This window comes from Ursus arctos, unplaced genomic scaffold (genome assembly GCF_023065955.2).
Source record: "Ursus arctos isolate Adak ecotype North America unplaced genomic scaffold, UrsArc2.0 scaffold_14, whole genome shotgun sequence".
NCBI classification, from domain to species: domain Eukaryota; kingdom Metazoa; phylum Chordata; class Mammalia; order Carnivora; family Ursidae; genus Ursus; species Ursus arctos.
In genome coordinates this window covers 21,264,021-21,285,133 of record NW_026622808.1, presented here as the reverse complement: position 1 = coordinate 21,285,133, position 21,113 = coordinate 21,264,021, and the positions used below count along the sequence as shown (strand labels likewise).

Sequence of the window (21,113 nt, the reverse complement as noted above, 5' to 3'; positions counted from 1 at the left end):
CGCCTCCCACCTCCCGGTGGGAAAGCGGGGGCTCGGCTCCTGCTAGAAGCAGAGCCGGAGCCGGTGTGAGTACAGACGCAGCTGCCGTCCAAAGCGCCCAGCTACGGTAGCTATAAAAACGTAAATGTGTATTTCTCTGGGGAGGCTCCGAGTCAGCAGTCACTTGGGGACTGAGGTTCCTTTCCACCTCTTGCTCCACGTTCCCCTCCCCTCCGGCGGGGCTACAGCTGGGTCGAGGGCCAGGGGAGGGAATGCGGAGGAGCCCCGACCCCGCCGGGCCGTCGTCTGGGCATCAGCCCGCGGCACTTCCGCTCGCGTTCTGCCGCCGAGAACTCGGTCCAGGGCTGCGCCTGGCTGCAGGGAAGGCGACAGGGACGCCCAGCTACAGTTCTGTCAGCAGCAGCAGGACAGACCTGGGGAGGCAGCTCCGCTCGATTCCATACATTTTCCTTTGCTCCCTCCTCCATCCATATAGTCCCCATAGGGCCAGGCCCTTCTCGTAGGGGTCCTTCGACCTGTTCTTCCTGGCTGGGTGTCCTCAGGCATGTGACTCAGCCTCTCTGAGCCTCAGTGTCTTCATCTGTCACGTGGGCACCCCTCTCCTGGTCAGGGGTGGGCTCAGGCCAGACCTTGGGACCTGGGGGCGGGCCCAGAAGGCCTAGCTCCTCAGGGGTGGGCAGGAAGTGTTTCTCATAGCCAGAGTCCAGCTGGGTGGAGGCCTGGGGGGGCTCCGTAACCGGTAGTGGCTCCATCTCCTCCACTTTCAGGATGGGGAAGTCGCCGGGGGGCTGAGCCTGAGGCACCTCCTGGAAAGAGAAGAGACAGGGATTCTGCCCTCCCCCCCATTCTCCCTGACCTGCTCCCACCCACTCCCCACTGTCCCAGCATTCGCCAAACCCCCAGAGGGCCCAGACAAGCCAGCCTTTTTGCTTGCTCACCTCCATGTGGGGCTGGCCACAACTGCTATTGGCCGGATCCGGAATCTTCTCCCAGACCCAGCGGGGCAGTACCTTGTGCCGAAGGTGGAGGCACCTGGCAAGCAGGTAAGAGGGCAGAGAAGCTAGGTGACCTGCTGCCCCAGCCCAGGAACGTCACGGAGCCCTGAGGCGTCCCCTCACTGCTTGCCCCCCACCAAAGCTTAGTGAGTGTCCAGCTGGCCTCCCCACCTGGGCAGAGACCCAACATGTCTGACGGCCTCACCTTCCAGAGGTGGCTAGGCTCACGCCACAGCCCGTCAGGAGCAAGCCCCACAGAAGAAAGACACCCGGCAGAACTTTCCACTTCAGGGTGTTATCTGAGGCGGAAGGGCAGAAGAACATTTGGATGCCAGGGATGGGGGAGGGATCAGGTAAGGGTCGTGCATGGGGCCGGGTTTGGGAGAGGGAGGCAGGTAAAGGGGCGGGGCTTATGAGTAGGTAGGGGCCAAGGGTCGGGGAGATCTTGGGGTGGGAGTGGGCTTGTGAATGAAACAGTCATGGGTGATAGGTCAAGGTCAAGGATGGGTGAAAGGGGCACAGACGCACAGTGCCTGATAATCCCGAGTATTCAGCAGGATCAGAATGCCCCTGAGGTGTCATCAGTAACCATGCCCCGAGTCAAAAGGTTGCTCACTCACTGAAACCCCTATCTCCTTGAAATGGAGCAGGCCCCCTCCTATGGCAGTCCCACCCCAAGCCCCCTACCTGGTAGGTGAAGCCGGAGGCTGGGACCAGGTGGCCCCTGTCCTGCGATGGTGGATGCGGTCACCCACAGCTCACAAGGACCCCAGTGAAGGTCGGGCAGGGTGATGTTCCGGGTGCTGCCACTCACTGAAGGACACACCCAGAGAGGTTGGGGAGGCAGTCAACTCCTACCTCAGGGCCTTTGCATGTGCTTCCTCTCTGTCTGCAACACTCTCCCCAGATAGTGACATGGATCCCGCCTTTGGGTCTTTGCTCACATTTCACCTCCTCGGTGAGGCCTTCCCTGACCATTATAAAGTTGGCTCCACAAGGGCCATATTCCCAGCACCTGGATCAATGGCTGGCACACAGGAAGCACTCAAAAATGATATATATTTGAACAAATAAAAGAAAGAATGGGCATCGTATCTCCCATCTGCACACTAACACAGTGAACGGAGATTCTCCCTAGACCGGGGGGGGGGGGGCAGGTGTGCCCCTTCCAGAACTATATTTGTTTACCTGTTTTTACTAAACTGCTCTTTTTTGCTTTTAAGCCCAAAGAGGAAGTAACTTTTTGGTTTGTTGTAAAATTATGGGAGACATGAACACCAATCAAGCTCTATTACCATAGAAAGATGTCCAAGCTAAATCAGCAGGTAAAAAAAGAAAGTTGTAAAATATCACAGTCATAAGAGATTGAGAGGCCAAACTATAGTCTAGAACATGGTCCTCTTTTTAAAATAATAATAATCCAGGGGCGCCTGGCTGGCTCAGTCGGTCAAGCATCTGACTTTTGATTTCGGCTCAGGTCATGATCTCAGGGTGGTAAGACTGAGCCCTTCATCGGGGTGCACATGGAACCTGCTTAAGATTCTCTCTCCCTCTCCCTCTGCCCCTCCCCCCTCCTCTCTTCCTCTCTAAAATAATAATAATAATAATAATAATAATAATACATATTTAATAATATAGATATGTATAAACATTTTAATCTAAAAAAATTTAAAATGGGGCACCTGGGTAGCTCAGTCAGTTAAGCATCGGACTTTGGCTCAGGTCATGATCTCAGGGTCCTAGGATCAAACCCCGGGGCAGCCTCTGCGATCTCTCTCAAATAAATAAATAAAATCTTTAAAGAAGATTTAAAAAATTAAAATTTTAATCTAATGATCAATATATACTGTTGTAATGTGCAATCATGGCAAAGTAGTTACGTTAAAAAATAGGCTTTATCGGTTAGAGACAACTACAAATGATGTAGTTGGAGGGAAAATGACACCAAAGACTCTAGGAAAAAAAGCGCAGGGGATAAAAATGAAAGCAGATTGGCAAAGTAGGTAACTGTTGACACCTGGTGGGCACACCAGGGTTTGTTATACTGGTCTCCCTATTTTTGTATGCGCTTGAATTTTCTATAATACAAAGTTAAAAATCTTCAAAGAACACAACTCCAATCTCTGTGTTAATAGATGCATGGAAAAATCTGGAAGCTGCATTTCAGTGTCAGTGAAATTATGAGAATGCTGATGTTCCTTTTTTTAAAAAAGATTTATTTATTTATTTGAGAGAGAGGGAGAGAGAGCAGTGAGGGCAGGGGTGGGGGGAGAATCCCAAGCAGACTCCCTGCCAAGCGGGAAGCCCGACATGGGGCTCGATCCCATGACCCTGAGATCATGACCTGAGCCGAAATCAAGAGTTGGATGCCCAACCAACTGAGCCACCCAGGCGCCCTGAGAATGCTGATATTCCTGATGACATACGCCTTTAAAGTGTCAGCTATGATAATAAGCACAGATAACTTTTGTAATCTGAAAAAAAAAAGGGGGTAATAAAGGTATTTTTAAAAAGGAATTTGTGTTCAGAGTAAAACTGTAGTCTATACCCAAAGGTATGAAAAAGAAATAAAAATCATCCATAATCCTGTGACCCTGCTGACATCGTGGGCAATTTCTTTTCACATTTGTGCCTCTGCTTTGCTCAATGCCAGCTTTATTTTACACAAATGGAACCACCTCGTGGAGTTTTGTCATCTTTTTATCTTTTTCACTTAATAAACACGACAGGCATCTTCCATTGTCAATAAATATAGATCAGAGTCTTCATTTTTAACGGTCAAATGATAGTCCATCATATTGATAGCCGCGAGGGTTATTGTCCGCTAGGGAACAGAGGACATCACAGATTTTCCCAGGGGCTGAGAGGGAACCAAAGGGGCCACTCTGGAGACGAGGGTGGGGTAGACTGATGGGTGGGTCTTGTGGGGGGCTAGGAGCAGGGGGCAGGGGGCAGTGAAGCTCACCGTTCATGCAGACAGAAGGCCTGGTCCCGCTCTGTACACACAAAGTGTAGTGGGTGAGATGGCCCCGGAGTTGGTGCCTTGGGACCTCTCCCCACGCTATGGCGGGGGTCCCTGGGGGCGCATCCTGGAGTCGCCAAAGCACTGGCCCGGCTAGGGGTGCTGGGGAGAAAGTCGTGGGTCAAGGCTGGCCAGGGTTCCAGGGGCATGCCCCATTCTCCAGCTCCACCACTTACCCAGTTCCTCTCTGAACCTCCAGACTGAGGGGGCAGGGGCCAAACCCCAAGAAGAGACTGCTGTCACTGTGATTCGGTACGGGACCCCTCCTTCAAAATTCCCTGGTTGGTGGAGGAGCAAAGACAGTGAGAGTTGGCTCCCCCCACCCCTACTCGTTTCCTACTCGGTAGGCATCTTCATTCGGGTCTCCTAAAGGACATGCTGAGATAAATATTTGGGTAACAGTAATATTTCTGGGTGGTAACCCCACAGAACACCAGCAGGGCAGCTGCGAAGTGAACTAGGGAAAGAAAGGCAGCCAGTAAATGAGAGAGAACAAGTTCCCTATGTAGGCAACGGAAACTCAATCCCGCTGGCGACCTCTGGGAGGCAGCAGAGAGCAGATGCCCGAGAGCGCGCCCATCCAAGGAGGGGGGAAGCTGAGATATTGACCCACCAATCCTTACTAGTAATCGGCGAAGGGCTGCATCTGAGGCGACTTAATTCGCCAGCACTTCCAGACTGCTGCTTAGACGGGGAAAATGCTTCAGAGAAAGGCTCCAGGCCGGGAAATGCAGGCGCCGGAGGCTGGGAGATTCTCAAACACCAGGCTACGGGGGCGGGGGGGGTGGGGGACCCTGACACCACCCATCATGGTGGGTGAGGCTTCTGAAGTCCCTTCTCAAAACCTACTGTGGCTGCCTGGCCTTCCCCAAACGGAAATTTTCCAGAATCGGGGCTCCTTCCCTAGGAAGGACTCTGTCCTTCCTAAATGCTTCACTCAAAACCTTCTCATGCTCTCCCAAGTCCCCTACACCAGGGATGGGCTCCCCAGGGCCACACCCCAGCCCAGAGCTCATTGCAAGCCCCCAGCCCTGAGCAGCCAGCAGCCCCACAGACAGCTCCATTTGGGTGAACACCTCCAACACCACATATCCAAATGGGTCCCCAAAATTCTGCCCCAGGACCTCCGATCAGCACCTGCTTCCTTCCCTACCCTCCTCAGTTCCCACCTGGTACAGCCCTCACCCTTCCCCAGTCTACTCCCCCCAAGAGCAGGCAGAGAGCACCTGTAAGCAACTGACTCAGGGCATATCCTTCCTCTGCTCAGAACTCTCCATGGTTCCTACCTCACACAGAGGAAAAGCCCAAGGCCTTCCTGTAGCCCACCAGGTGTTGGACAGTTTGCTTGTCACCTCCCTGCCCTCACCTCCTCCCACTCTCCCCCTCACTCATTCCACTCCAGCCATGCAGGCCTCCTCGCTATTCTAACATATCAGGCACGTTCCTGTCTCTGGGCCTTTGCACTGTCTGTTGCCTCTCGCTTTTCCCTCAGACTTCCTCATAGCTGCCTCTCTCACCTCCTTCAGGTCCTGGTTCAGATGGTACTTTTCCAGAAAGGCCTTTTCTAAAAACCCTTTCTTTCTAAAACATCAGTTCTCCCTCCTCCCCTTTGCCCTGTTTTATATTTTTCCCCAATTACATTACAGATGTACTTGCTTTGTTGTTACTGTTTGTCTCATTGGGCTGCTCGCTCCACAAGAAAGTCAGCTCCATGAGGATGGGGATGTTGCTGAGAGAGAGTGGTGTGATGGTTCAGGGTCTGGCTTGAGGGGCCTGAGTATATGGTTCAAATCCTGGTTCTACCATCTATTTGCTGTGTGGCCTCAGGCAAGTTGCTTCACCTCCCTGGGCTTTTTCTTCGTCTCTACCTCGAGCATCATAATAACAGAAACTTACTTTCTAAGTAAGTTTGAATAATGCAATGCTGCTGGTAAATGCCAATAGATATCAGCTGCCGTCACTGCATGCCAGCGTCTAGAACATGGCCTGGCACGTAGTGAGTGGTCGATGAACGCTGCTTGCAGGAATTAATGATACTTTAACCACAGCATTCTCTCCTGCAGGGTCCGCTCGTCAGTCTGCTCTGCAACAGCTGGGATGGGAACTCAGGTGTCCCATGGCCTCACCTGGCAACAGAGCACTGAGGTTCTCAGGGGGGAGCCGGATCCAGTTGAGGTCCTCCAGGGGATCCCCGTCTCGAGCCCAATCCACCACGTGCTCCTGCAACTCCCCAGGCCCCCGCTGCCAAGTCACCAGCAGCTCCGTGCTCCCGGCAACGTTGCTGACCGCCACGCCGTGGGGGGCGAAATCTAGACCTGGACGGGGGAGACATCGCAGCTGTCCGCTTGGGAAGTCCCCGCCTCCCTCTCCAGGGCACTGCTGAGAGGAGATTCACAGCCTCTTACCCAAGCAGGCCAGAGAAAGGTTGGTGAGAGGCTCCCAGCTCGTGGCATTGACGGCAGACACCCCGACCCACTCGGCCTGGGTTGGGACGAAGGAGCTGCAGCAGGGAACCGTCTTTTGGACCAGCTCCTGGTCTTCAGCCTGGAACCAGACTCGGTAGCTCATCTGCATGCAGCGCCCCCGGTCCTGAAGGACGAGAGGAAGAAGCGGTTCGTGTCACCCATTTCTCAGGCACACACGTGTATCTCTGGGAGGTCCACCTGACAAACCCGTCAGTGACATATTTCTGTTGGCTCCACTTTACAGATGAAGAAACTAAGTCTCAGGGGGGCTCAGTGGCAGAGGTGATACCAGAATACAGTTCCAGGACCCAAATTAGGGGACAGTGAGTGAGGCACTCCCCTTGGGGGCAAGTGTTAAAGGGGAGGATACCAAAAACCCAGTAATCAAGAAAAATTCTATTTTAGTCAATCAGAATGAAGGCCAAACAACCCATGACAAACAAACTTTCGAGATTTGAAGAACAGACAGGATCTGCCCCTGCACTTGTTAAGAGCCTGCCTTACTCGCCTCACCCTGGTCTGTGCCCCGTGCAATTCTTTGGGATTTCAAAATTCCCACTGTTGTACAGAGGAAAAGCTTTTGTAGATGAATGTCCTGTCTAATAACGTTAACTGCTCCTAGTACCAAACTCCTTTTCATGCACTAAGACAAAATCTTTGACGGTGGGACCTGGTTTTAATATTCACTGAATTTTAGGGGCGCCTGGGTGGCACAGTCGTTAAGCGTCTGCCTTCGCCTCAGGGCGTGATCCCGGTGCTCTGGGATCGAGCCCTGCATCGGGCTCCTCTGCTGGGAGCCTGCTTCTTCCTCTCCCACTCCCCCTGCTTGTGTTCCCTCTCTCGCTGGCTGTCTCTCTCTCTGTCAAATAAATAAATAAAATCTTAAAAAAAAAATTCACTGAATTTTAAATATTCAGAATACATGGGGACTTTCTAGGCAGTTTTTATGATCAATTCCCAGCACAATCTGTGCTCTAATTAGAGAATTCTTAAATGTGCCCTGCATCACCTCACCACTTTAAAGTCCCTGGAAACTGGCTCTACGGCCTGGCATGCAGTTGACTTTGGTAAATGTCCTAATTGTATATGGAAGAAAGGCATGTTCTGACATTTCCTATGTGAGTCCATTAAGTTGTTTGTTAATCACATGTTCAAATATTCTAGATCTTGATTTGTTTTCCATCTATTATGAAATCACTGATGGGGTGTATTAAAATCCCCCACAATGGTTGTGGATCCATATATTTCTACTTGTTGTTCCGTCAATTTTTGCTATATGTATTTTAAAGCCATATTATTAGGTACATACAGATTTAGTGTTCATCTCATACTGGTGAACTGCATAATTGCCATATGCAGTTACCTTATTTTCCCCTTATCTTCTACAGAATATTACAATTAGAACACTTTATTATATAGTCTTTAAAACATGAGAAAAATGGTTATCTATGTATTTCATTTCAGTAGAGTGAAGGGGTGTTACAAAGTATGTGTTATGACACAGAGACACTAAGGCTGTGAATTGCTGTTTGAAAGCCAGTGAATCTCAACTCTGCCACTTACCAGTTGTGTGATCTGAAGCAACCTCTCTGTGTCTCATTTTTCTGATCTGTAAAGTCAGTTAATATAAATGAGCGTGTAGGCTAGAACCTGGCACATAGTAAGAACTCAGTGTTATGTGTGGTTAAAACTAATATTAGATTGTGTGGCCTAAGAGGGTATGGGCCCTGTTGTTTTGTTCCTTGCCATATTTACTGTGAGCCAGGGCCCAGCAATGCCTGGAACATAGCAGATGCTCAACGGATTTGGATCAATAAGGATCATCACTGTCTACCATCTCCTATTGCCGTTTTGATACGAGCATCCAAGCTCTGGCACGCTGCGCTGTAGTTGACAGAGCCAAGCCTAGTCTTGCTTTCAAACCTTTGCACCTGCTGCTTCCCCCTGCTTGGAACAGTTGCACCCACCTCCATGACCCAGCTCAGATCTCCTAGAAGTAGCCGACATTGCGGAAGCTTGCTCTGTGCCTAGCACTACGCTAGGGCCTCTCTGAGCATCCCCTCCTCGGAGCAACCCCAACAAGGCGGCACTGGAACCGCTGTCTTGTTTACACCGGTGTTATCTGGGGCTTCTGGACATGTGCAGAAAGAATGGAACTGCTCTCCATAGCTCACCTTCCACAGAAGCAGGGGTTCCTGTCTGCCTGGTGTCCCGCAGAGGTTCCCGGATACCCATACGTCTTTTGGAGCTGTCACGGATGAGGGAAGGGGGTACAAATGAGAGCGGCCGAGTGGTACAGACTGCCAGGAGGTGAGACGAGGTTGTAAGGGCAAGCCTGGAGACCCTCACCAGAGGGCAGCGTCTGGAAGGACAAAACGGGGCTCCGCTCGCTCCACAGATTCTTTTCCTTCTCCATTCGGCAGCGGCCATGTACCTCATAACCAGTGGCCAGCTCCAGGTCCTGGATCTCAACAGGGGCCAGGGGCCTGGACCTCACTTCCGGTTCCAGCTGGGGGATAGAGAGGAAAGAGCAATGAAGCTGAGGACTGAGTTGAGAATACTTGACCTGATATGTCAGCAGGCTCCAGCTATCCTGCTTTGTCCCAGACCATGGGGTTCTCAGGACACAGGGCTTTTGGCTTTGAAATTGGGAAAATCCCCGGCAAAAAGAGGAGACGAACTGGCCACCCTATGGGTCACGTATAGTGGTAGGTAGTAAATTCTATTATTTTCCCCATTTTACAGTTGAGGAAAACTGAAGCCCAGAGAGGGAAGGTGACTGGCGCAAGGTCACAAAGCAGCTGAGTGATGGAGCTGAGATTCAGACCCGGGCCATCAGATTCCAAAGTCTGCATCTCAGCATTTTTCTGAATTGCATGAATAATTGCAATGACAACTCTCTTCTACATTGTGATGTCTTGCATGAGGCGGCTGAGACAATTGGTTATCCCCAATATCCATTCTCCCCTTCTTCCTTTGGAAATAGAAGCCCTGAGTATCAGTTGGGAATGTGGCTGTCAAGAGTAAGGACTCCAGGGGCGCCTGGGTGGCACAGCAGTTAAGCGTCTGCCTTCGGCTCAGGGCGTGATCCCGGCGTTATGGGATGGAGCCCCACATCAGGCTCTTCCGCTATGAGCCTGCTTCTTCCTCTCCCACTCCCCCTGCTTGTGTTTCCTCTCTCCCTGGCTGTCTCTCTGTCGAATAAATAAATAAAATCTTAAAAAAAAAAAAAAGAGTAAGGACTCCATTTCCCAGCCTCCCTTCCAATCAGGTGAGGCCATGTGACTGTGTTCTGGCCAATGAGATATGAGAGGAAATGATACTGGTAACTCCTGGGCTGTAGGAAGTACATGGGCTGGTCCCCCAGCTCCTTCTGGGGTCTCCTTGCTCTAGAGTTCTCTTCCATTTTTCTTGCTGTGTGAGCTTGATAAAGTGCTTAACTTCTCTGAGGTTGGCTTCCCCAGCTATGAAATAGATATCTTAAAAGCATCCACTATAGGGGCGTTCGGCTGGCTCAGTCAGTGGAATATGTGACTCTTGATCTTGGAGCCCTAAGTTGGAGCCCCATGTGTACTTAAAATAGACAAAAAAGGGGTGCCTGGGTGGCTCAGTCGGTTAAGCATCTGCCTTCGGTTCAGGTCATGATCCCAGGGTCCTGGGATCAAGCCCCACATCAGGCTCCCTGCTCAGTGGAGAGCCTGCTTCTCCCTCTCCCTCTGCCTCTTCCCCCACCCCCGTTCGTGCTCTCTCACTCTCCCACTCTATCTCAAATAAATAAATAAATAAAATCTTTAAAAAAACAAAATTAACAAACAAATAAATAAAAGCATCTACTATAAAGGCAGGCTGGGAGGGACTCTTCAAGACAATCCACGCAATTAGCTTGGGACCCGGTGCACAGCAGGTGCTCAGAAACGTCGGCCGCCTTTATTCATTATTTTTGGGTGTTTATTTAAACCAAGCCTTGCTCCTCATCTGTAAAATGGGTAGGTATAAAATGCACCTACTTCAAAGAGTTCTTGTAAGAGTTCAATAGGGAGCCTAGAATAGTGCCTGGCACACAGTAGATGCTCTCTAAATATCTTCTATTATTCTCATTTTAAGGTTAATGTAAGCTATTGGAGGACTTCTATTCATTCACAAAAATGTTAGAGGAAGTTTACTGAGTTTCTCAAAAATTCCAAGTGGAACTGGGGACTGGGACTGCACGGAATTTTAGATTATTTGGTGGTGGGGGGTGATTTTTTCAGCTGAACAAGATGCATGTACAGGCCTATTGTGTGAGATGTGGACAGACTGTAAGGGCAAGTATGGAACAGGCTCTGGGCTGGGTCTCTGATTTGGGGATGATGCCCTGGGTCCTGCCTGGAATAGGGTGGGGAAAAGGGGGCCCCTGACACTCACCAGGGTCCAGGTTGTCTCCTGGCATCTTCGATAGTAGAACTGGCAGACCAGGACCTTATGGGGTGGCCACACAGGCGGGGCCCAGTGGATAGTGGCCTCCAGGGGCTCATCCTCTGAGAAGTCGACATCGGGGTACAGCCGGGGGGCACCTGGCTTCACTGAGGAAGGGGAGGCCAGATGCACTAAGCCAGGGCCTCTGGGACCACCCACCCCACATATAGCACACCCCCGATCCCGCCTGTTACTTCTGGTTTCCAGGTTCACGAAGACTGAGGGCCAGAGAGGCTGGCCTGCCTTGGTACCCCAGACAAGCAGTTCATCAGACATGGTAAGCTGTTCCCGCGGGATGGTCACCCAGCTCTGCCCGGTAGGCACTGGCACAGTCCACGTTCTGTTGGAATGGCTGTGAGGAGAGATGTGGGGATGGGGGTGTGGTGTATATTGGTTGGGTCCAGAGCCATAATGGTAACTCCTCTGTCTGGGTTCAAATCCCAGCTCTGCTGCTTTAGAGCTGTGTGACCTTGAACAAGTGACTTGACTTCTCTGTGCCTGTGTCCTCATCTACGAAAGGAGGGTGATAGAAGTACCTGCTGAAGGGCCGAAGAGTGAGGGGAATCAATGAGATGCTACATGGAATGTGTTTAGAACAGCACTGGGTGCCCAACACACGTCATGGGAGCGTTCCTTATTATATTTATTGTATGCACATTTACGCTTATGCAACTAGCCAGTCAGCAAATTTATATATAGTGCCAGGCCCTCTTGTAGCAGCTGGGGACAGGACTATGACCAAGGCAGGCGAGGACCCACTCTCTGGAGCTGCTCTTCCAATGCGGGAGGCAGATGAGACACACCTGAGTGTATAACTGATGACAAGGAATGTTCACCAGGGAAAAGAGGATGCGGCGTGATGATGTGGTGAGGAATGACAGTGCTGGTTTAGAGCTCTCAGACGAGGAGACTTTTGAACAAAGGCCTGAAGGACATGGGGCGGAGCCATGCAGTACCTGGGGGAAAGCATTTTAGGAAGAAGCAGCAGCCCCTGCGGCAGGTGCAAAGGCCTGAGGTATACTCACTGGTGTGTCTGAGGAACAGCAAGGAGGAGGCCCGCATGGCAGGAGTGGAATGACTGTGGGGGGTGGGGTGGGAGGAGGTGAGGGCAGGGAGGTGATGAGCAGATTGTGCAGGGCCTGGTGGGCCACAGGAAGGACTTGGGCTTTTACCCTGAGCGAGGTGGGACCCCTGGAGGGCTGGGAACTAAGCAGAGATGTGCCCTGACGCAGATGTTCACAGGCGCCCCCTGGCTGCTGTGGCAGAGAACAGACTGTGGCCTTGAAGGTGCAAGCCAGGGGCCAGGGGAGGAGGAGACCCACTGCATGGCCAAGGTTAGCCACGACGGATGGGGGCTGGACCAGGGTGGGTGCCCAGGAAGTAGACAGTGTCAGATTCTGGATAACGTAGAAGGTGGAGCCAGCAAGCCTTGCTGACAGACCAGATGTGGGTGACGGCCAGCGGCGCTGAGGATATCCTGAAGGATTAGATTTCAGAGGTTCAGGACAAGGCCTTCATAAAACAGCAGCAACAACAAAAACGCAGGTGTGGGTGAAGATGTGGAGAGACTGCAGCCCTGGGGCACTGCCGGTGGGAATGGAAAATGTTACAGCTGCCGCAGAAAACAGTCTGGGCAGTTCTTCAAAAAGTTAAAACACAGAACTGCTATAGGACCCAGCAACTCCACTCCCAGGCATAGACCCCAAAGCACTGAAAACAGGGACTCGAGAACTTGTCCATGTATGTTCATTACAGCGCCAGTCACAATCGCCATAAGGTGAAAGCAAACCAAATGTCCACCAACAGATGAAGGGAAACACCCAAGGGTGGTAGGTTGTACAGTGGAGTATCACTCAGCCATGACAAGGGTGTTCCGATTCCTGCTCCAACGTGGATGGACCTCAAAAATATGCTAAGTGAAAGAAGTCACACACAAAAGGCCACATTTCTGCTAATTCCATTTATATGAAATGTTCACAACAGGCAAATCCGTAGAGACAGAAAGCAGGATGGTGGTTGCCAGGGGCTGGTGGGGGCGGGGGGGGGGGGGAGGACAATGGGGAGTGACTGCTAATGGGGATGGAACTTCCTTTTGGGGTGATGACAATGTTCTGGAACTAGACAGAGGAGGTGGTTGCATAACACTGTGAACGTACCAAATGCCACTGAATTGGTTTTGTTTTGTTTTTTTTTTAAGATTTTATTTATTTATCTGACAGAGAGAGAGGAAGAGAGCACAAGCAGGGGGAGCAACAGGCAGATGGAGAGGGAGAAGCAGGCTCCCCGCTGAGCAGGGAGCCGGATGCGGGGCTTCGTCTCAGGACCCCGGGATCGTGACCTGAACTGAAGGCAGATGCTTAACCGACTGAGCCATCCGGGTGCCCCATGAATTGTTCGTTATAAAATGGGTTAGCTTTGGGGCACCTGGGTGGCACAGCGGTTAAACATCTGCCTTCGGCTCAGGGCGTGATCCCTGCGTTGTGGGATCGGGCCCCACATCAGGCTCCTCCGCTATGAGCCTGCTTCTTCCTCTCCCACTCCCCCTGCTTGTGTTCCCTCTCTCGCTGGCTGTCTCTATCTCTGTCAAATAAATAAATAAAATCTTTAAAAAAAGTAAAATAAAATAAAATAAAATGGGTTAGCTTTATGTAATGTGAATTTATCTCATTAAAAAAAGGGGGGACGTTCTTTGACTCCTCCGTCTTATACCAATTAAAACTGGGCCCCTCTAGAAAGGAATGGTGGTGACGGTTGCACAACTATGTGAATGTATTTAATGCCACTGAACTGTTAAAATGGTTGAGGAAAAAAAGATGGTAATTTTATGAGTATTTTACCATCGTTAAAAAAAAACAAAAACTGGGCACCTGGGTGGCTCAGTCGGTGAAGCGTCTGCCTTTGTCTCAGGTCATGATCCCGGGGTCCCGGGATGGAGGCCCGCCTTGCGCTCCCTGCTCAGTGCGGAGTCTGTTTCTCTCTCTTTCCCTCTCCATGCTCACTCTTTATCTCTCTCTCTCAAATAAATAAATCTTAAAAAAAAAAAAACCCGCCCACCCCGCCGTGGTTCCCACCTTTCAATGCCCCTTTTACTCCTCCCTCACCTAGCCAAATTTGAAATGAACTTGAGTTTGCAGGTGTGATTCATCGTAAAGGAGCCCAGGTCTCCCCCTTGACCATGGGTTCCACAAGGGCCAGGCTTTCTGTCTGCCTCTTTCATTGCTGCATCCCTGGCACCAGACCAAATTATCTTTTTTATAGGCTCAGAGAAGTTAGGCTACTTGCCTAAGGTCACAGAGCAATAAAAAACAGCTTCTAATTATTAAGCAATTTCTCTTTGCCAATGCCTAATTCATTGAATCCTCAGAACTAACGCTGGGACGCAGGTTTCTTTATTATGGCCTTTTGATAGAGGAGGAAAGAGAGACTCAGGGAGGGAAGGTGACTGGTCTAGGGTCGCACAGAACGGAAATGCTGAAACCTGGAATCGAAGGGCTTGGGAGCAGAACTATGGGTGTCCTCTCAACCTGAGTATACTGGGACCCGAGTGGCTACCCCTCTAAAGCCTCAGTTTCCCCAAGTCAGCCGGTTGTACTCACTACTTCTGGCTCTGGAGGTGCAGCGTGGAGGGGTCTCCCAGGTCCCCCACAGCTTCCCACGAGCAGTTCAGGTCGCCCAAGGGTCCAACTCCATAGCACTGCAGTGGCCCAGGGCTGCCTGGAGAGGGAGGCGGGGGAGAGGGGGTGGAGCGTTCCCAGGGAAGCTGCTCAATGCCCCCATCCTGCACATCCCAGAACCTGAACTTGCCCCGACTTCTGTCAATTGTGGAGGGCGATCCGGGGGTCCCTTCCGGGGGTGAGCAGCAGGAAGGGGGCGCTGGACACCCCTCCCCAGGCCCTGGGCATAACTCCTCCCCTCCCTCTGCCAGCCACATCCTGTTACCACCCCTAGAGCCTCCACCCCACCCCTGGGCCTCGGGCTCCCACCTCGCGGCCGACCCCCCACCCCGCGTTTGCTAACTCCTCGCTCCGCCGGGTGCCCGCCCGGGGAGGTGCGGCGGGGCGTCCGCGCCGCTGGCGTTCGTTCCGCAAACTTGCGGTGCACGCGGAGGCTCGGCGCTCTCGTGGCGAGCGCGGCGGCACCAGACACGAGCTCGCTCCACCACTCACCCTGGGACCGAGTCCGGTGGCACAGCAGCACCAGCAGAGGCAGCAGCACCAGCTTCGGCCGCGGCCGGAAGGGGGCGGCCCGGGCCCCCCGCATGGCGCCCCCGCGCGCCGCGAGTCCCGACCGGCCCTGCCCGGCCCAGCGCGGCCGCACCGCTCGCCTCGCTCTCCGGCCCCAGCGCCGGGCGGCGACGGGAAGCGTCCCTCCCCTCCCAGGCTCCTCCGCACCTTGCGCTCCGGGACCCCGCCCCTTCCCCGCGGCGGAAAGTCCCCGGCGGCTCAGGCTGGGGCTGCGCGAGGGGAGGGGGGACGGCCTGGGGCTTGTGGCGGGGCGCTGGGGGCGCCACCGAGCGCCCCTGAAACCGAGGCTCCCCCCCCCCCCCCGCCCAATGACGCACACACACATGCTGCGAAGTCCTTTGGAACTTTTATTATTGGGGTTGAAGAAGGTTCTGATCCGTCCTCCCACCGAGCCTTCCACCCCAGGATGTGAAGGGAACCCAGGGCTCCCACTGCCAGTTCTAGGGTCCCCTGCTTTAGAGCCCCAGCGGGTGGGGTTGGAAGGGGAGGGGCTGGAAAGCAGGGAGAAAGCAGCGGACAAAGGCTGGAAAGGAGCAGGAACATAATTTGGGCTGGTCAGGAGACGGTGGCCGCAGTTGTGTCAAGAGAGAATCCGTTTGGGCAAAGGTCAGGATGTGGGTAGATCAGTGTGGGTAGAGTAGGGGCACCATTGCAGCAGGGAACAGTATAGGCCAGGCAAAGGCATGAGATGGCCTGGGGAGAGGTCATTGGGCCAGGTAGGGGCAGTTTGCTCAGGGTCAGGCTGGTCACAGGTCAGGGTCATTTAGGGGGATCTGTGTCCAAGAGCACAGCGCCTAACCTGACTTGCTGATGAATGAATGCATGAGAGGCCAGAGACGGGTGCCCCGCTGGCCCCTGGGCCCTGGCCGCCCCAGTCACTGGTCTAGCACAGGCTGCTGATTTCACTCTTACTGCACCCCCACTTGCAGCAGTTGCTGGAGAGGCCTGCCACGACATCACGGCCACCACGCAGAGCCCCCGGAGTTCCCTGCCAGCCAGGTCGGCCCCCATAAGAAGCCGGGGGGTACTTGGTCATGGCCAACAACTCGCTGGAGGCTACTGCCTCATCCAGCTCACTGTCTGTGTCCGAGTCTGCATCTGGGAAGGGGAAGGATGAAGAGTTAGTGCTTGGGGCTTAGCTTCTGTCACACCCAGAGTGTGGCTGGCCCAGCTACTGCGATTCTTGTGATGCAGCCTCATGGTCAAAAGTTTGATTCCATTCAGGCCCGGGGTCCAGCTTCGATGGGCAAATTATTCAACCTCACTGAGCTTGCCTTTCCTCTCTTGTCATTTCTTTTCTCCTACTCTTTATTTATTGAGAACCTGATGGTTCCGAACATGTGTTTGGGGGACGCCTGGGTGGCTCCATTGGTTAAACATCTGAGTCTTATTTTCGGCTCAGGTCATGATCTCAGGGTTGTGGGATCGAGCCCCATGTAGGATTCTGCACTCAGTGAAGTGGGGAGTCTGCTTGAGGATTCTCTCTCTCTCTCTCCCTCTCCCTCTGCCCCTTCCCCCAAGCTATTTCTCTCTCTCTCTAAAATCAATAAATAAATCTAAATAAAAATAAAATAAAGTGGGTCTCTTTAAAAAAAAAAAAAAGAACATGTGTTTGGGAGCTGAACTAAGCACCAATCCAGCCTCTCGGAGTTATAATCCTGAGCAAATGAATTTACTTCTCTGACTCTAGGTTTCCTTCTCTGCAAAGTGGGGGTAGTAATAACTCCTACCTTCTAGAGTTTTATATGGAGTAGATAAGATAATTAGTACCTATAGAAACGCCTAGAACAGTGTCCGGCACACAAGAAGCTCTCAAAATAGCACTGATCATTTCTTGAGCACTTACTATGCGCCAGACACTGTTTTAAAGGATTTAGAGGATTAACTCCTTTATTTCTCACAATGATAACCCCATGAGGTGGGTGCAGCTGTTATCATACCCAGTTTCCAGATGAGAACACCGAGGCACGATTTGGCAGACTAACTTGCATAAGGAGACACAGCTATGAAGTTGTAGGGCTGCTACTTGAACCCAGTGTGTTTCCAGGCCCATATTCATATCATGATCACCATGAAAACCTTTTTTTTTTTTTCCAGGCTCCTGCCCTTCATGAAACTAGGCCCCATGCCCCCTGCCTGAGCCCCAACTGAGTCCCCTGCCCAGTTGAGACGGTGTCCTAATCTGTTTCTGACTCAGCGTTTCCACTTAAGCATCCTGGGAGATTCAGGGACTGTGCCTCCTATTCGCAGATAAAGGGACTCGGAGAAGGTCACCAACTCATTAGGAGGGTCACTTGCTAGGTGGCAAAATCTGGCCTTGTGGACCCCACTACCTTCCTCAGAGCCTGAAAACCACTTCTGTGTCGGTTTCTAAATGGCGTCCCTGTCCCACCTCCCACCCCACCCCCCATCGTAGGAGTTGTGCAAGCAGCAGCCTGGCTTAAGGCAGGCTCACACTCGGCAGGTGCTCCAGAAACAGTAGCTAGTTCTTCGAAGACTAGAGGGTGTGGATGGCTTGCCACCCCCATCCCGGCTCTGCTGACTGGCTCCTCCCACCTCGGTCCCGCTTTGAGGCCTGGGCAAGTTTCCCCAGTTGCATGTAGTAGGACAGGGACTCTTCTGCCCTGTCCTTGGCTCTTTGGACCATCCCATGTCCCATCCACTGTCCACCCCTCCCCACCGCACGCGGCCTCCCCAGCCTCACCTGTGGCTTCAGGAGCCAGGACGTCCGCCCGTCTCCATCGGGAGCCCCCGCAGGTGAAGATGACCGCGCGGATGAATTCCCGGCCACAGAGCTTCACTCCGAAGGGTGACGCCCGGGTCTCAGCCCTCAGCCACAGCTCCCCAGCCAGCACCCACACGGTCAGAAGCAGCAGCAGCGGGCGCTTGGCCATGCTGGACAGGAACACCTGGGACTCCGGGCCACAGCGAGGCAACTTCCCTGGGTGTCTGTGTCTCCGCTGCGTCCTGGCCCCCCATTTATACATCCGGGCTCCCCCCACCTGTCATGCAGAAGGCAAGTGACCTACCTTATCTCCTTCAGCAGAGGGGACACAGGCTTGCCCTCCCCCACCCCGACCTTTCCCGTTTCCAGGACCAAGTGATAACATTTAACCATGGATGGGGTGACGTGGTCTGGCTCACTGTCATCTTCAACAGAGAGGGCGAAAAGGTCTCAGTTCACCAGAGACCAGGAACCCAGACCCCACCAGAGAGGAGGACTCAGCCAGATACTGCCCCCCATAGGGCTGGACCTCCTCTATGAATAATATCAACAATCATAATGAGCATTTCCATAGTATGGGCTGGGCTGCGAGGCCAGGCACCTCTCTCCGTATTTTATATCTACTTAATGGTTCTCAAATTTGAGCAAGCCTCGGCATCTCCTGGAGGGCTTGTTAAAACCCTATTTTAAAATTTTAAAATAGGGTTTTCACTTCTTGGGCCCTATTTACAGAGCATCTAAGAATCTGCATTTGCAACAAATTTCCAGGCCGTGCCGAGGCTGTGGTGGTCCAGAAACCAAACTTTTGAGAGCTACTGGACTATGAGATTAGGACTAAGATCATTCCCATATTACAGATAAGGAAACCAAGGCCCAGAGTGGTGACAGAAGGTGCCCAAGTTCAACTAGGGAGGGGGGTGGAGATGGGGATTCCAACAGAGCTCTCTGCAGAATCCATACCCTCCAAGGGAAAATTTTAAGGATTAAAAAAAAACTATTATGGGGACAGAGTTTCAGTTTTGCAAGATGAAAAGAGCTCTGGAGATGGATGGTGACTGTGCTTGATGCCACCGGGCCCTTAAAAATGGTTACAATGGCAGATTTTATGTGTATTTTTACCGCAATTAGAAATAATAATTTAAAAATGTTTAATTAATATACATAGAGAAGCTATGATGTGCTGGGAAACGACTACGAATGGGTTCTTCAGAAAAAGAAAAAGAACAAAAAAGGCCCTGATTTGTAGCAGTTGTTGGTTTCCGGCCAGTTCCGAGCTACCGATGTGATGTCAGCGTGGTCGCCAAAGCCCTGAAGAGTTAACCATCAGTTCTCACAAGCTGGTGGCAGCTGGCTCCAGAACAGAATGTAAAATTTAGAGAATCATAAACAGGACATCCATGATAGCATCACTCAGGTCAGGAAGTAGGACCGTGTCAGCAGCACAGACACCCCCTGCCGGGTATCCTGTCTGCTCGCAACCCCGCTCCCCTACCCCCACCCCTACCCCCACCCCCGAGATAGCCGCCATCCTGCCTTCAGTCATCACTGCTGTGCTTCTCGGTACAATTCTAACACTCACATGTGCGTCTCTGAGACAGATGGTTCTTTGTCTCCTTTTCTTTCCTCTTTTGTTTTCCTTTTGCATTCTAACAATTTGAACTTTTTTTTTTTTTTTTAAAGATTTTATATATTTATGTGACAGAGAGACAGCCAGCGAGAGAGGGAACACAGCAGGGGGAGTGGGAGAGGAAGAAGCAGGCTCACAGCGGAAGAGCCTGATGTGGGACTCGATCCCGGATCGCCAGGATCACGCCCTGAGCCGAAGGCAGACGCTTTAACGACTGCGCCACCCAGGCGCCCCTAACAATTTGAACTTTTGATCAAAGTATAACACACGAGGAAAAGTGCACTGATCATAAGGAGACACCTGGAAGAGTTTCCGGAAGTCAAACATACTTTGTAACCGTGACTCGGGTCCAGAAAACAACATTTCCAGCCCCCCCCCCCCCCCCCCCCCCGCCCCAACCAAGACAGAGGAATTAATCTCCACCTTCTGGGAAGGGAGAATTTGGAAGAATTTGTGGACATATGTTAAAAGTACAGTAATTGAGAAATGCTTTGCATGAAACGTTTTAAGGCTATGCGAAGATCCTGTTTCCCTTTATTTTTTTTAAGAGTTTTTTTTTAAAGAGAGAGACATTGAGAGCGCACGTGTGGGGTGAGGGGAGGGGGCACAGAGGGAGAGGGAGGGAGAGAATCTCAAACAGATTCCCCGATGAGCAGGGAGCCCGACACAGCTGGATCCCATGACCCCAAGATCATGACCTGAGCCGAAATCAAGAGGCTGACACTTAACCTACTGCACCACCCAGGCGCCCCGATCCTGTTTCCATTTAAAGTCTACCCACTGATTTTAACATTCTGGGTGGATCGTGTGTATAGACGTTATTGCCGTGATGTTTGTTTATTAGTAATTTTCTGTTACCCCATTCCTTCTACATTTACCATTATTTATGATTTGGAATTCCGGAAGGAAGAGCTGTTCTGTTTCCAGTTATTTGTTTATTCAATCATTTATTTATACCAGTATGGACTCGTAAACAGTTATTTTATTCTTTGGGTTATAATCCAATATTATTGTCATTTATTTTGTTGTCCAAATTGTTCCAGCTGTGGCCATTGGGAACTCTTTCAATTGGCTCCTGCTCTAAGCATTTCATTTCATGCACTGTCCTTTGGACATGACTCCATATTTTTTGTTTGTTTTTGTCTTGTAGTACTTCTTATTGTCTAGGACAATGAGAAATCTGGGGTTTGTCTTGCATTTTCCCTGTCCCAGTCCTAGAATCAGCCACTTTCCCAAAGAGTCTGGATTCCCTTTGTTGGAGAATGGCGCTGAGAAGTCAAGACTGGGGCACTGGCTGTGTTCATCACTACTGGGGATGGGGGATGGGCAGGTATGTCATTGCTTCTAGGTCCTCTTAGCTGATAGCATTCTTTTTTTTTTAATATTGGGGTTGGGGTGCCTGGGGGTAGGTGGCTCAGTCGGTTAAGCATCTGCCTTCAGCCCAGGTCCTGATCCTGGGGCCCTGGGATCTAGTCCTGTGTCAGGCTTTCTGCTCATCAGGGAGTCTACTCCTCCCTCTCTCCCTGCTCCTCCCTCCCCCAACTTGTGCTCGCTCTCTCTCTCTCTCTCTCTCTCTCTCT

The 21,113-nt window shown here is 51.8% G+C and overlaps 2 protein-coding genes across 4 annotated transcripts; both read right to left on the bottom strand.

Annotated features, from left to right (window-relative positions):
* Positions 1–107: 107 nt before the first annotated feature.
* On the bottom strand, positions 108–15,287 carry IL27RA (interleukin 27 receptor subunit alpha). Of its 3 annotated transcripts, XM_026488077.4 has the most exons (14): positions 15,104–15,285; positions 14,534–14,651; positions 11,132–11,289; positions 10,887–11,044; positions 8,832–8,991; positions 8,657–8,730; positions 6,423–6,606; positions 6,144–6,332; positions 4,194–4,295; positions 3,961–4,119; positions 1,683–1,808; positions 1,201–1,294; positions 939–1,032; positions 108–806 (listed from the first exon to the last, which is right to left on the bottom strand). In XM_026488077.4, exons 1-14 carry the CDS (start codon positions 15,195–15,197, stop codon positions 552–554), a joined length of 1,965 nt encoding a protein of 654 aa, XP_026343862.1. In that variant the 5' UTR covers positions 15,198–15,285; the 3' UTR covers positions 108–551. The 3 variants fall into 3 exon arrangements, with proteins under 3 accessions (XP_026343862.1, XP_057167545.1, XP_044235935.1); XM_057311562.1 differs by having other exon boundaries at positions 108–1,032; positions 15,104–15,287; XM_044380000.3 differs by lacking the exon at positions 1,201–1,294 and having other exon boundaries at positions 666–806; positions 15,104–15,286.
* A 677-nt stretch (positions 15,288–15,964) lies between these two features.
* On the bottom strand, positions 15,965–18,075 carry RLN3 (relaxin 3). Its single transcript, XM_026488079.3, has 2 exons — positions 17,882–18,075; positions 15,965–16,290 (listed from the first exon to the last, which is right to left on the bottom strand). The coding sequence occupies exons 1-2, from the start codon at positions 18,073–18,075 to the stop codon at positions 16,065–16,067; spliced, it is 420 nt and encodes a 139-aa protein (XP_026343864.1). The 3' UTR covers positions 15,965–16,064.
* Between the last annotated feature and the right edge of the window lie 3,038 nt (positions 18,076–21,113).